The 16,460-nt window shown below is 34.8% G+C and overlaps 1 protein-coding gene across 3 annotated transcripts in view; it reads left to right on the plus strand.

Moving 5' to 3' along the window:
• The window catches only part of LOC145256196 (formin-like), a 154,059-nt gene that overhangs the window by 82,197 nt on the left and 55,402 nt on the right, over positions 1-16,460 (plus strand). For all 3 annotated transcript variants that reach the window (XM_080114806.1, XM_080114807.1, XM_080114808.1), the window contains 5 exons: positions 5,081-5,168; positions 6,278-6,339; positions 9,537-9,616; positions 14,052-14,181; positions 15,287-15,359. In XM_080114806.1, the coding sequence (XP_079970932.1) occupies positions 5,081-5,168; positions 6,278-6,339; positions 9,537-9,616; positions 14,052-14,181; positions 15,287-15,359 (433 nt within the window). The remainder of the gene's footprint in view (positions 1-5,080; positions 5,169-6,277; positions 6,340-9,536; positions 9,617-14,051; positions 14,182-15,286; positions 15,360-16,460) is intronic.

A 16,460-nucleotide genomic window follows, 5' to 3' on the forward strand; every position in this document is an offset into this window, starting at 1 on the left:
ATAAAAACAAAGTTTCCGGCCATGTTTTTGGCTGTGTGTGTGGTTGCAAGTGAGAGCCATATTATGCCATCTCACATCTTTGAAGTTGGCTTGAAAGTTAATACCAAAGTGAACCTGGATGTGCTGAAGAGTGTGGTGATCCCCTGGTGCAATTAAGTGGCCACAGGCAGACCCTGGGTGTGGCAGCAGGACTTGATGCCAGCCCACAAGTCCAAGAAGACCCAGGCTTGGCTTCAGAAAGAGTGTTACGACTTTGTACCCGAGTTTCACTAGACCTCCTCTTCCCCCGATCTGAACCTGCTGGACTACTTTGTTTGGTCATACATTGCAAGCATCACCAAGGTGACCTCCCTCAACACCAAAGTCAGCCTGATCGCCGCCATCCGCTGAATATTTGCTGAACTTCTGCCAGCGCTTGTGGAAAAGGTATGCTTCCAGTTCTGGATCCATATCAAGGCGGTGATTGAGGCTGAAGGCAGCTACATTGAATGAATGTTAGTTTTACTACATAATCAAGTTATTGAATTGATTTTTTCAATAAAAGTTTTAAAATAAAACTGTCATATTGTTTTCTTTATGGCGACATTTTTATCATTCCACTCTAATTTTTACCTATATGCACTAGTGTCTCATGTTTACACAATCATTAGTATAGAAAATAATAATTACTGCCGGTCGAAGGATTCGAACCCAGTCACAGTCATCTTTTGCTCTGCAGTCTGGTCTCCTAGGCGTCCCAAGAATTCTAATAGGAAAGGAAAGAAAATTGTTTTATATCAATGTTGAGTCAACCAAACAAATACAGAAAGTTAGTCATAATGTTCAACAGCGGATGTTGGATCATTGTATTATGCTAGGGTTGACAGCTTCTTATAATTCTTTTTAAGACGGCCAATTCAAAGGGGATTCATAATTGATATTTATTTATAAATAAATATCAATTATATATATAATCGAAAAGCTATAAAAATTTGTAATTACAAGAATGATAATATACTGATGCAATTTTTTGTATGTAGGTTTTTCGGGAGCCAAAATGGTGGTTGTTTGGTTTTGATCCTGTTAATAATCATGACCTTAAAAATTTCTATTGCTCATCTATATAGGATTTGCTTTTTCATACTATGTTGTATCTACCATCTTCAGCAATGTTTCTTTTTTACTTTATTTCACTCCAGACAAGGAACATTGCCGCTTAGAAATAAGGGCTACTGAGTATTAGGGACCAGATTTATAAGGAAATCCTAAGTGATGAATTGGGCAACAAGATATTTGTTCACATTACATTAAAATTTTTACATGTTAGTACAGTTGGGAAAACAAGGAGCAAAGAGGTAAATAGTGCAAGGAAAAAAGCAATTAAAGCTTTCTAGCATCTGTGAATCTCTACAGTAGAAAAGTGCTTTTTGGAGAGGAGTATTTACATTTAGAGGCACAAGTGCAGCAAGTTTGTCGGAGCACATTTGATTGAAGTACTTGTAAAACAAGAACAGGGCTGTAACATTGTGGTGATGGGACAGCGCAGGACCTATTAGATTGAAAACTCTTTTGCACTCTCTCAAACAGGGGAAGACTAGTGATTAGTGCACCAGCCCAGATGTGGTAACAATACTCCATGCATGCAGAATGTTCATCAGGCCTATTTTTTTTCTTTTTTTGTGAATGCACACAGAGATAAAACTACTCAATTTTATTTATATAGACTGGGACCTGTGGAAATTCCACAGAGACATTTTTCATATGTAATAATATTGCTGCTGGGAATTTTGTAGACATTCAGCATGGATGAAGACCCTGCAATATTATTGTAGCCCTTTTGTTAAAACTGTAAAAGTATTTAAGTAATTTTATTAATTTAGTGCCAGAATATATCTGGTTATTACGGTTTATCTCCAATATCCTTAGGGTAGTCTGTGACATATTTCTATTGTATGGACGCCCAGTGCAAACGGAAACCTTACAATATCATATCATCTTTAGACAACAGATACTACTCTTGGATCCTAGCCAGAAGAGCAAGAAGGTATATTTTAGTTTCAGATATGGTCCAAAAGCGACATCATTTTTTTCTTTTTTTTACATTTAGTCTTTGGTGAACAGGAGATCCTATTTATTAAAAAGGAGGATAGAAGGTAATAACATACTACGTACATTCGTAGATTCCATGAGCAAAGTTTCTTTCTTAGAACTGCACGCCAGTGAAACTCTCTGCCGCTTGCCTGTTTCTCACCTGACTACAACTTGGACGTCTTCAAGTCTAACATAAACAAACTCCTGACAAACCGCCCCCTTAAGTAAGACACTCTATCAAACCCCCAATACTAATGATTACTACAATACTATCCCATTGATTACTGTACACGCAATAAACTTATCCCTGAGTGGCCTTCGGGCCTTGATAAGTGGTGACCCCTCATGTAAAAAAAAAAAAAATACTAATTTAATGTTTGTAGTATGTTAGCACCTTCTGTTAAAATGTTTTTGACTACTAATGGGTGTATGACTCCAATGATTTCGACGATCGTTTTTATAACCACGGTTATGACAATCAACCAATCAGAAGCTTCAAACATTACTATAAAAAAATATCGAATTTTGGATTCAATTCAGTTTGCTGCAACCTCTGTCTCAAAATGACTGAATTGTGACTGCATTGATTCTTTGCCTCCATCTTTGTTACTAAGAATTACTCAACACTCGAAATCGAGACTACATTGGATTCTTCGCTGCCGTCTTTGTTACTAAAAATTAATCAACACTCGAGATCGTGACTGCATTGATTCTTTGCTGATTTAATTTACTGCCACCATCTTTGTTCAACATAATGTCTCAACACTTTTTTTAATAAATAGGATCTCCCAATCGCATAATTTATTATCTGGAAACCGTGACACACGTATGTATGTAGGTAAAAGGTACTACATTATTACTATATAGATAAGTGAGTTGTCCCTCAGGTACTGTTGATGAAAAGCGATTACTTCATAAGTGTTAAGTGTTGATATATAGGAAAAGAGTGAGTGTTTTATATTAGTCTACAGAGAGGAAGAAACAATAAGAGAGAGAGAGAGACAGCAAGTATTTGTTTCTATACAATATATTTTTCTTTACTGACTAGTTGCATGTTGCCCAGGTGGGCACACCTTGCCAAGTAAAATACTTAGAGAATAGTAAAAAGCAAAAAAAAAAAAAAATCCATGTATATTTATAGTTCTGTGTAAGCAAGAAACACGGACACAAAATCTTGTCTGATAATTTTTTTGATGCAAATGATGAATGTTTCATGGAAGTATCATTGAAAAATGTAGCCGAAACAAATAAAAAGCATGCATTTAATTTTAAATTATAAGCCAGTAATTTTCACAATGTTTTTTAAAAATGGGATTTTTATTTTTCAAATTATTTTAGTTTTTCATTATTTTTTGAGAACATCCACCATGTCTATTCGTTCACTGCATATGATCGTCCTACACGTTGTGTCGGGCCAAAGTTTATTGATCCATCCATTCAATGCTGCCAAGAAGAATTTGCATTCAAATCAAAACAACACAGTTCCAATTCATAAACAACATTTATTATTTTAGATAAGTGGCACTCGTTTTCACCAAGGTTGAATGGCAGATTTTCAGAACGAGATGTTTGCCTGACCAAGACTGAAAGGCACAAGTCTCATTTACGCTGTCATTTACTGAGAACCCCAAAGAGAGCCATCCAACCTGCAGAGGCACACTGACTGAACTGCTCGATGCGTCTCTGGAAAACCAGCTCTTTCTTCTCCAACTCCCTCTCTTCAACTTTCAACTCCAACTCCTCTTTGTGTTTCTCCTCCTCCGTGGTCACTTCATACGTGATTCTGGCCTTTTGTTGGGAGTCATTAAGCTGCCCAGAGGAGACATCCACTAATGATAATATCTAGCTGATTTCTGGACATTGTTTTTTGCACAAAGCTGATCCCAGTGGGACTCTTTTCATTCAATGTGGTGCTTATTTTCTTCAAAAGAAAAAAAAGGATATCTCTTGGGTGGTCTGACTCTGGCCAGAGATATTCTCAGTTCTCTGTGCCTTCTCTCTACCTTTAGCCAAGCATCTTACAACTACATGTTTGCCATTCGTGTGCACCAGCAAAACACATTTAACAAAGATTTATATAGCTAAAAAAATTTATATAGCTAAAAAAATGCACACAGAGAAAAATATTTCTAGGTATGTCTATTCTGTCGTTACAAAAAAAAAAAATGTGAAAGTATTTATGTGATTTAAATTTTAACATGTCCTAAGAAGTCTTATCTATTTTATTGCAAAACCGATTTTTGACATTAAATTAGTTTTCCAAAATTATAATTTTTTGCATGCCAAGAATTATTTAAGTGAAAAAAACAAAACAAAACAAAGCAAAGGGGATTCAATGAACAACACAAAAATGAAAATAAAAATCTTCCAAGCAACTCCATATAGATACAGTTAGTACTATAGTACATAATTATTTACTAGAGGTATTGTAAGTTGTTAAATGGTCTTGTGCCAGACTTGAATGATCTGAATATTGTTTACACAAAGTTAAGCCATTTAACAAATGGCTGAACTGAATGTTGGATGTTTTTTTTCCTCTCCAAATATATGACTGTGTTTCTGCATCATATATGATATGCTACAAAACTGGTAAAAATTAAAAATCAAAAACTAATAATTCTGTTTTCTTTGTTTTTTGTGTTCTAAATGAGTTGATAGCACTCCTTTTCACTGATGTCACCTCTTAACTTCAACGTGTTCTGTCTGCTAAACCATATGTTTTCGCAGCTCGCCATTCTCAAAATGAACTCCCCTGTTCTTTAAATGGTTTGCTTTTATGCAGTCTAAGATCATCTAATTTGCATATGGACGGTGAAAATTCACATTAGTTTGCGAATAAAATTAACTGCATGTCGCCATTTTGTTTTTTTTCTATTATTCAGCAACTGAACTTTACAAGACTTGCATACATGTGGGCGTTTTTGAGGCAAGTAATTTTCGCACTAACTACAAATTTCTCTACAGTTTCATCTATAAATATTTCTCTAAATACTTTTTTCTTTCCTATTAGGTTGCTAAGCTGCTCGATGCGAAGAGGTCCCAAGCAATTGGTATTTTCTTATCAAGTATTCGTCTTACAATGACAGACATTGAAAATGGTAAGTTGGTGTATGTTTTGAGTCTGAGCACATTTTCTACAAAATCTAATATTTCAACGCGTCTACTCTATCGATGGTTGCATGTCCGGAAGTCTGTCCTCACATCACCTCTTTCAAAATGTGGAGGACAATTAAGCACTTCTGGTGGCAATTAACTTGCTGCTGCTGATATTCGCCCATATGAAAATAACCATGATCATGTAGTAATTTTGTGGGTTCAGAGATGGCTTGTTAGTCTGATTCAAGCTCTGAAGCATCTCCCACATGTTGGGCACCTGTGGTATAATTCTGTAGCAGAGGTGCTGACTGCTCTGCCTTTTTGAATAGCATTCTCTTGTGTTTCTCAATGCATGCAGGTTTAGCAATTGTGTCCCCTTTGTGGAACATTTGTTTTGAGCTAGGTTTTCCCCATGAGTGGGAATACAAACGGAACTGTCTGAGAGACACCTTCAAGCTGCCTTTGAACCATTTTTGCTGTCCTCCTAAAGTTCTTTTTCCTTTGACTCGCTTACTGTAAAGAAATTGTTTTGGGAATCTTCAACCAAATTGCTGCCTACCAAGAGTTTGCCAATTTTCTGTCATGTGTGGCTCAATGGTTTAGGTAATCACATCATGTGCTTTTGAATTGGATGAGACATTGCCAGCTCAGTGAGGTAAAGTTGCAGCAAAGGCAAGCAAACTCTGATTGTCTCCTGCTTGATTTGTGGATCATCCTGCTGTGATACTATGGACATTCTCCCTCCTCCCATCAGAGCTAAGAACCTTGACAATGGAAGAAAATGATTTGTGAGCAGAATGAAAGTATAGAAAGTGAGATGAGTAAAAAGACGATAGGTGGTGCTGAGATGTTTTTTGAACATTTGAGATGGGAAGACGTCTCATGGTTGGTGGTCAGTTTCGGAATCATCACCTAGGAGTGGCTGAAATAACAAAACTCACAGTTTCAAAAGTTTTAAACTGTACAGATTGACAGAAAATGAAATGCATCATTTGGTAATATTTGGTAACAGTCATTTGTTACATATTTGGTGCTTTTCTCTTTTGTTGTTGTTAACTATACTACATTTTTGTCAATAGTTTCATTTAATTTCAATATTTTTTTGTTTTAGCAATTTTGTTATTTGATACGTCGCAATTGGATCTAGAAAAAGTGAAAACTCTTTATGATTTGGTAAGTTGTTTTTTCTTGACACTGTTTCACATTCAAACCCCCTGAACAAAAATATATGATGCTGTGATTTTATGCACTCACAGAAAATGCTTGTTAGAAAATGCATCACAATACAAAAATGATGAAATAGATAACAATATGGTAGGGACATATCTAGTGTGATGTACAGACAAGATGATGTTATGACAGTTATTAGTTTCTCAGTGGACAGATAACGATGCTGAGGAACAGTTGGGTGTAGCCAGTTCCAGTGATCAGCAGAGAGTAACTAAGAAAAAGACAATATATTTAGGATTTTCAAATGGAAAGTAGAAATGTTCAGAAGACAGAGTTAGGTCATAGAAAGTAGATTGACAGATCGGGTTGAGCAGATGATGAGATAAGCAGACACAGATGAATAGATGACTAATGTGATGACCTCAGATCAAGACTAAATCTGAAGAGTATAGATGTGATACTATAAATTGTCTCCCTTCCCCACTCCCAAACAGAGCCACTGGAAAATGTTGAGTTAGAAAATCAAAGACAATATTAAAATGAGGAAGTAGATAAGTAAACGGAAAAAAGAAAAAGCGAAAGGTAGGCCCACTTGAACTCCACAGATCAAGTGACGGCATAACAATTAGGTGTTACTTTTTGGTGACCTGACAGCAATGGAATGAGTAAGCTGAGAGTAGAAGTGCTTATTACCAGTGTCGGTTGTGGTTGCAGAAAAAAATCAGCCATTTAGAATTTCAGGTTAAAAGTAAATATATTCAAGAGTGAGTCAAGGAAAGGCAGAGTTGTTTGAGGAAACCGGAAGATCAGTTGTAGATGACTTTGAGCAAATGACAATGAATGATGTGATTGGCAAGTGTTCTCAGTTAGGTTTTAGCTGATGTCCTAAACTTGGGAGACAGCAGAACAAACACTGATGTGGGTATTAGTGACAGGGCCCTTATGACACACACACACATATTGTATAAGTTGCTCTTACACAATGTATGTGTCTGTTGTTTTTTGCTTTGAATACAAATTATAAACCAGTGTTTGCACCCTCGGTAAATGCCAATACTAGAATCAACACAGCCAGAATATAAAAATGAAAAAGGAGAAAACTCAAGGCACAAACATTGGTGGAAAGAGGAGAATTGATAGTTTTCAGATTGGGGTGGGGATGCTTCATTGTTATTGTTGTAATGGCATTCAGTTTGGTAAGGTTAAGGTTAAGTTGGTTATAACAGATATATGTCACTGGCACGTGAATGTGACACTTTCGTGTCCCGGGCATGCGTCACACCACATCCCGAACCTTAATGGCTCATGCTCTGTGGTTCTAAGCAAGTTCACACAAGATGAATAAGATGGATAACCAATCACGATTCTACCATCAAAGGTCAACCGCTTATGAACTTGAGAGGTCAGCAATGATTTTTGTCCAAGTTTTTAGCTGCCCCTGACACATGCAACCCAGAGAGTTAGAATTACATTGCAGATTAATTTCCCCTCAGAGCAACGAGCTTCACAATCACACGTGACAAAAGTGCAATATCAAATTCAAAATTGCACAACTTATCAGATGTGCATATGAACTTTCTCCTTGCCTCTTGCAATCACACCAGCACCTTTTTCTCTTTGTGCACCAACAATATCATTAAGGTAACAAAACTTCTGGACAATCTTAATAGCCTCCCGATTCAAATATACTTTTTCTACATCCAGTTTTTCATCTGTCACGGCTGTTTTACACTTCTTGCATGCAAACTGTTTATCATCTCTCAACCTACCAATAATTCCAATGGAGTACCACAAAAAATTGACTCCCATTCAACAAATTGAGTAGAGAATATTTCCTCTTTCTGTGGACTTTCCAACACTGCAACCATGGATCATCACTTTGGTCTATGTAACATTCACTCTTAGGCCCTTACTTTCCATAGCATTTTGAAAGTCTTTAACTTAATAAATAGGTTTTCCATTGTTTCACAGACAAATCAACATAAAGCATCTCTTCCAGGTAAGCAATATAAAATTCCCTGGATAATGAGATTTAATCATTAGTTTGGTTTTTGTAACAGTCACTTTCAAACCTTTACTTTCCATGACATTCTTTCAAGTCTTTAACAAATGGACTTTCTGTTGTTTCGCAGGCAAGTATTAAATCATTAGCATGACTACCAACTAAAATAACTTCCACAAAAACATGCGATTATCAAAACTTTTGCAATAACCATTTGTGATCTGTACAAAACTTTTTATGATTTCCAGAAAAATTGGGGCATTATTTAAATTTTTATGAAGCTTAAGATTAAAAAATGAAGAGTATCTAAACGTATTATGGATGATGTACGTGTTTGAAAACTTGTGTAATCTTTAAATATGCATATCTTCACAAATGTGACATCATCACATCATAGCATAACCTTACATGACTTTCAAAATTATATTCAGCATTTGTTACTAAATAATTTCTAACCAGTAATGTTGATAACTAGTTATTGGATGATTTGCTAGTATAATTTTTTACAATAATAACATAGCAACATCTTTCAAAATCATATTCTGCATTTGTTACTGAATAATTTCTTACCAGTAATGTTCCTATTTACTTGCCTCCCACGAGGGCAGAGTTAGACCCAAAGTTGGTTTTTAATGTGGGGAAAATTCAGCTCCCCAAAAAGAGGCACTCTGGATAGGAACAAAAATAAAAATTGTCTCAGTCATGAAGGATCTCCTCCACTGACCGAGGACAGAAAAGTTGAAGTGCAGTATCAGAACAGCCCAGTAATGTTGATAACTAGTTAATAGATGGCTTGCTTGTATAATTTTCTAAAAACATGGCATAGACAGAGAGAATTCAATTTTAGCATTAATCACAACAATATTGAAAATGCTGGTTTATCATTTTTATCTAGTGCACTACAGTAACGAATCAGTAATAACAATAAAATCTAAGAAATGTTGTACATTTTTGATTACAAAACAAAGTTGTTGTCTTTTCATTTTAATCACATTCTAAATTTCATGTATTTTTTGTGTATTTTCTTGAATATGAAATTCTTGAATGTGTGTTGAAAATAAGGAAAATTGTACCAGTATAAATAGTATAGCAAACTGGGTTTGAACTCAGTATAACGGATTTCATAAATCACATTATTATTTATTACCCCCCCCCCCCTTACCACAATTCCTTTACTTTTTTGTTTTTATTTATTTAGAGAGCGGAAGCTGCTGAATTAAAGAAAATCTGTGAACACGTGGAAAAGAAGCCGGACATATCTCTGGACAAACCGGAACAGTAAGTATGAAAACCTTTTTTGATTTCTTTCAAAATGAAGGCTTTCAGTTTACAGTTCTTATCATATGACAGTAATATTTTTCTTTTTTATTCTCCTTCTTAATCCAGTTTTGTTATTTTAGTTGCTATGAGTGTCCTGGACTTTGGCTTAAGCAACATCAGGCAACATCTCACGCCTGCTAACCATGCACTCACATCTGATATCAACTAGGTTGCATACAGTTATATCACTTCTGCACTCAAACCACATCTTCTTCAGTTTATCTCGCTCTCTAGTACTCAGAATAGCCAAGCAAATTAATGCAAGAGATGGCAGACTGTACATGGCCAAATCAACTGAGATGCTGATTGCATAAGGCATCCGTTTCACCAATACCAAGTTTTTGATAAGCGCATAGTTCAGGAGATCTTTTCTTCTATTTTGCAGTCACACGTTCACTTAACCAAAGTATGATCAGTATGTTAAAAACCATTATAGATAAGAAGTGTTTGAGGCCCAGATCTCACTGTCGTGCAACATAGGTTGAAAAGACTTTGCCTCAAAATGTGTCTTTGCAGCAATTTCCTGAGCCATCTCCATGCAACATAGCAGTGATAGTATGTTCACAACTATCATCAGCATGTCTAAATAGAAATAGCTTTCATATCAAGCATTGTACCATCTACGTCCATGTGAGTCTGAGCTTGTCCATTAAATGGGCAGGGAATGCTTAACATCAACTACCAGGCTTCTAGTAAGACCACTATACTTATTGTGAACCCATAGTTTTCACTGAAAGTGCTCAATTTTATTTTAAGTAAATGTTGGACTGTGGATTGTGACATTACTCTCTTTTCAATGGTTTCAACAGTTGAAAAGAGAGTAATGTCACAATCCAATCCAGCAATTAAACTGTTTGCAAATTATTAACATTTAATAAAACTGAATAATTGAAAAAAATCTAGTATTTTAAAACATTATGTAGTAGTATTGCTTTAAATAACAGTAACCCATTTTGATGGTAATATAGGAATGATAAACGAAAAATTTTTTTTTACAAAAATAATGTTAAATAAATGCAAAACAAGAAAATTCTTTTATTTTCTCACACATTTACTGTTTGATTTCTGACCTTTACTGACTGTTATTTTTGAAAATAATTATCTTATCTCATGACTTACAACAAAATACCGAGTTACGTATATACAATACATTTATTCATGAACAATGGAAAAAACAGTATGAGAATATGTGTGTGCATATATGTGTGATCAGACATAGTTCTGGATTGCTACGCGCGCGTGACATGTGTAATTCTGATAACTTTGTTAATGTTGCTGAAGTTAATTGAACAGTTCATTGTAGTCCATTAATGTATTGGAGAAATTAAGTCAACCTTACCTTGAGTATATACACATGCATACAGGCGAAAATTTGCTTTTCGATTGTGTGTATTTATGGAGTGAACGTGAGCCATGTGCATCCAACGAGGCAAAGAGAGAAAGCGGAAGTAAAAGAGGAAATTAGTAGCACCCTCTGTGATGATTTGATGAGGGGGTGATAATTTTTCTATTGTTTCCCTTTTACAATTGGTGTATGTGGGTTCGCTCCACACACAAACCTGTTTCACCAGCTGCAATTGTTTCTATAGCAGCATCACTGTACACAGTCAACAGAAATCATATTTAAATATGGAAAAAATATCAGCATACATAAAAAAAAAGCTATGTCTGAAGAATCATGGCAGATACATCAGCCAAAGCATATTCCAGGGTGACCCCCCAAACATACCACCAATGGAATCCCTAATGACATTCACAGCTCTTTCTGTGATCCAACCATATTTTGATACAAATGAACATGGACTTATGACTAGTTAAAATAGTTTCAGTCATGAATGCACAACAGTTTTTAGCTTACTGGGTCAATGAATATCGAGAGCTAACTAGTGGCTTTTAAGGTTTCAGCAGCGTTGGGTTGATAGAGATGTGTTGTGAATGATGATCGATGGTTTCAACAGGATGGGAAAAACTTTCTTAACTATAAATCACTTCAGAACTGAATTCAGAGTGGAGACACTTTGCTGATCGGCTTATTAGTAGAAATGTGATCTGGAACAAACTTCACACTCATCCGAATGTAACCCAGATTTTATTAACTTGTCCACATACTTTTTATATATATAGAGAGAAAGATAGAGAGATGGAGTGGGAGAGTGAGAAAGAGGTTCATAGGCAGCTATTTTGCTTCAGTGTGGCTAGACGGGCAAGTGTTTTCACGCTAAAATGTTAAACTTGGACACTAAATCAGTTTTTACTATGATTAGTGATATCAGCAATTTTATAATTGAATAATATGCATGCTATCTAAAACATTTGCAAGTTTAAAAAAAAAAATCATTGTAATTATTTAAAAATTTTATTAAGTTTCTATATAAATACTATTTAAAAGAAATGGAAAGTAAGTTTTTGTCAAATAGTCTTTATTGTATCACTATTCAATATATTATGTATATTTTTATTTACACAATCATAAAATGATGCTTCATAATGCATCATGACTTTTAATTGCTTGTATCAGTTAATCATAATAGTTTTGCCGCTCTGAATTGTTTGCAACTAGAGAAGCTTTACTAATTATGTTTTTTACACTAATCTTGATTATGGATTTTCAGTTTCTTAAAGGGAAAATGTATTGTTATTTGCAGTGGCTTACAATCTTAATTGGTGCCTTATACAAGATCACCCTAAAAATGACATCAACGAAATTGTTATTAAAATTCACAATTCTTTCTTCAATTGAACCATATTTAGTACAAACAAATTTCAATTGATGACTTTCCCATCAAGTTCCAGTTATGATACATATTTTTTATTTTGCTGTTCTTTGATATGTGGAGCACTTTGGTGATCATCTCCTCAGTAAAAAGTATCATTCTGAAGTGGCTTCACACTTAGTGCACCCTTAACTCATAAATTTTTATCCGTGGGGGTAACTAAAAAAAAAAATTCCCAAATTATTCCTGAACTGAAAAGGGCCATCGTGGTCCAAATCATGATAATACTAAAAGAAAAGTGTGTCTGAGTTAACAATTTTGCATGTTGTGTTCAGATATGTCTATCATTTAATGTTGATAAAACAAAACTGTTGGGCATTCATTACTGAAACTTGGTGAACAAATCAGATAATAAATGAAGTTTATTTGTACTAAATTTGGTTGGATTGTAAAACGATTATGAATTTTATTAACAATTTCATTTGTTGGCACTTTTTTTGGAGGGTGTGTGTGTGGAGTGGTCAACATGTGTGTATGTATGTGTGTTTGACATATTTTTTAGCAAATTGGCAAACCTCCTACTGAGAAGACTATCACCAAAGTGCCCCTGCAGATGTTTGAATAGCGACAGTCTAACATTCATGATTGAAGTTTGTTCATACTAAGTATGGTTGGATTGCAGAAAGGATTGTGCATTTTATTAATGATTCCATAAATTTTGGGGGAGGTGGGGTGGGTAACCCTTATAGGTATAAGTATCAACATTAATGAATACAATAGTTCCCAAACCAAAAACAAAACAGTATAAGTCATAAGTTATCATTTGAAACCGAGAAACAACCTTTAGTCTATAGTGTAAATTGATGGTAACATTTAATACTACTAACGATACTACTTTAACAATTACAAAAAACCTTCTAGACCATATCTGAGCTCATCCTTCAAACTCCTTGGCTTAAGATTCACATGCAACATGAATTGGATTAAATACATTGAGGACATTGCCAAGGCTGCTGCAACGAAGGTGGGCTCCTTCTACCATGCTAGAGAATTACTCACACCAAAGAGTATCCAAGATATCTGAACAAGGTCACAATTCACCTATGCATGGAGTATTGTTACCACATGTGGATTGGTGCATCTATTACTATTCTCTCCTTATGAGTCTCAAATCTAATAGATTTTCACACTATCAGCCAAACTTCAACCTCTGTTGCATCTCTGTGTCTATTTTATAAGTACTTTAATGGAATGTGCTCTGATGAACTCATAGCACTTGTGCCCCATTCAATGTACATACTCTTGACTAACCTGACAAGCAGCAAGATCCCACCCCTTCACTGTTGAGGTCTCTAGATGCTGGAAAGCCTTCTACAATAATAGTTTATTCCCTCAAACTGCTAGATTTTGGAATTCCCTTCCTGTTTTCTGCTTCTGTGACTGTACTAACCTGCAGAAGTGTAAATGTACTGCGAACAAACATCTATCTATTAAACTCTCCACAGTCTCCTGTGGGACATGATTCCAAATAGTAGCTTGTTATGTCCAAATATACATTTATATGGGGTAAAAAGAGTAAAAAAAAAAAAAAGCAAAAGAAGACATTTGTCTAAACATGCATTTTATATTTTTTCTTCAGGTTTTATTTTGTTCATTTTTGTTTATTTTTTAACTTTCAGATTTTTATATGATCTCAGCCAAATTCCTGATTCCAACGAACGGATATTTTGCTTCATATTCCAGTCGACATTTCAGGAGAGTATGTCCATAATTGAAAACAAACTCAATAATCTAAAGATGACATGTGACGTACGTATGATTTTGTATCACATATTTTGCCTTTGTTAACATATTTTACTAATCTTATTTATTCATATAAAATGCTGCTTATTTTTTGTTTTTTCAGTAAAAAGTATGTCGAAAACTGGAATACTCAATGACTTATGTATTTGACGATTAAAATATCAAGCTGAACTTGAGATTTGCGTAACTTAAAAATGTGTTCCAGTTTAAATAAAGTAGCATTTAAAAAAATAAATCGATGAATAAATATAGTACTGTTTGATTAATGAGAAGTGTTATTGTGCAAATGTTGGAAAGAATAACGAGAAGGCTTGGAAACAATGGAATGAATAATATATTAAACAGAAAATATAGAAACGATGTTAGTTGAGTGGGAAGTCCGCTCAATTGAAGGGCAAAGTAAAGTTACGACTGCCTGTCTCTGAGTTTTGTGTTCAGACGGCTAAAAAGCAGAACCTGGTCACGGGAAGTGATGTTAGGAATAATCCATTGTCAGTATCTAGAGGGGTACTACCCCAATGGGAAGCATTTTTCCAAGCAGGATCTCAAGCCAAAAACAGAAGCAAATGATGTGATGAAAATAAGTACTGCTACTAAAATTAAATGTGACATTTTATACTTTTATGCTTTTATTATTTTTTATAGCAGATGCTCCACTGAACTGTAATCTATGGTTTTCCCTGTAAAACATTCACAAGAAAAACTACAACCACTGGCAATAGTTCCCTTTCACTTTCTCTTTGTTTCTCTCGACCTAAAACCAGACAAAACATCTAGAGCAAAGTTTCATTTCTTAAACTGCTCATTTGTAAAATATGATACCACCAAGTTGATTCCTAGCCGAGGAGAACATGGTTATTTTCAAGTCCAATGTAAATAAATTCTTGTTCAGTTGCCCTCTTAAATAATCAATCATCATAGTGTTGTCTCACCATCCACCCAACATTCATTTAATCCTTATCCTCAAGTGGCTTTCGGCCTTGATAAATGGTGACACCCTAGTAAAAAGAAAAAAAAAAGAAATCTAACCAAAATTTGTCTTTCATTTGTGCACATGGTTACAACTGATTGTTATTTTTATTTTTATTTATTTTTTTGAAAACCTTTTCAGGCTCTCAAGACGGGTGCTTCAGTTCAGCGGATACTTTCCATTGTATTAACCATGGGTAACTACATGAACGGAGGTAAGTCTTGTAACTGCCAAATGTAATGACAGTACTAAAAGTTCATACTTCTCCCCAACCTGTGAAATGCATCCACTATACAACTAATCTTTCTAAGCAAACCAATGTGTCAGTTTTTATTTAACCACCAGAAAACACCAGAGAATTATTCAAATTTAACAAAATCTTTTCACATTTCTTCAGTAAGATATATGTATTACTAATGCAATTTCACTATTCAGTTTGCCAACTGTCTACAAATTGATAAGTTGTATAAACATTTACACCAATTATAATTTTTATACAATTATAAATAAATAGATCGATTCTAATTAAAAGCAATAGATAGATTCCTTTTCGTTAGCTATCACACTGAGATGTCAGTGTAAGGTGCCATTCCTTCCCCTAGATTGCTCCACTTACTCTTGATCCTCAATTTATAATGCTGAGTGTTTAGCAAGAGTGCAGCAAGTCCAGTTTTTTAGATGTTAGATAAACTTCGGCTGAGGATTGAACCATAGTTTCTTGGCCCATTAGTCAACAGTCTACCCATTATGCCAGATAATATGCATTTTGTATTTAGTGTATTTGAAGAGGGTTGGAGATTACATTGACTGAAATGTTATGGATATAAGAACCAAGATGAGAATATTAGTCTGACTAATCAAAATAATACAAAATCTCATGCTTTTGTTTGGTTGTTTTGTTTTATGGCATGTCAACCTTTTTCAGGTTATTTAGCGCCAAATCCGTTATTTTTGTAAAAGATTTTATGCTTTAAGTTTGTAATATCTTCATACAAATATTGATTCATGATCCTTGCTGTAACTTGTTATTCATATCAGACCAAGAGCAGATTCTATATAACTCAGATAGGATCCTGTTCTCTTTACCATACAAAAATATAAGAATTTAAATATAATGTGAATAAACAGTTTGGTGTCCAGCTCCCTAACCAGGTTACCCTTCCTAAATCTGACTCCTATCACAGTAGCCCCTGACGCTTCAGTAGCAATATGCCTTTTTTTGATCGAATAAAAGTAAAAAAAAAAAAATGAAATAAAAAAAAACAAAACAACTGGAACTACCACTTTAACCCTGATGCTAAATTGGCTGGTAACT

The sequence above is a fragment of the Euprymna scolopes genome, chromosome 32 (assembly GCF_053919585.1).
Source record: "Euprymna scolopes isolate OS-2025 chromosome 32, ASM5391958v1, whole genome shotgun sequence".
In the NCBI taxonomy this organism is placed as follows: Eukaryota; Metazoa; Mollusca; class Cephalopoda; order Sepiida; family Sepiolidae; genus Euprymna; species Euprymna scolopes.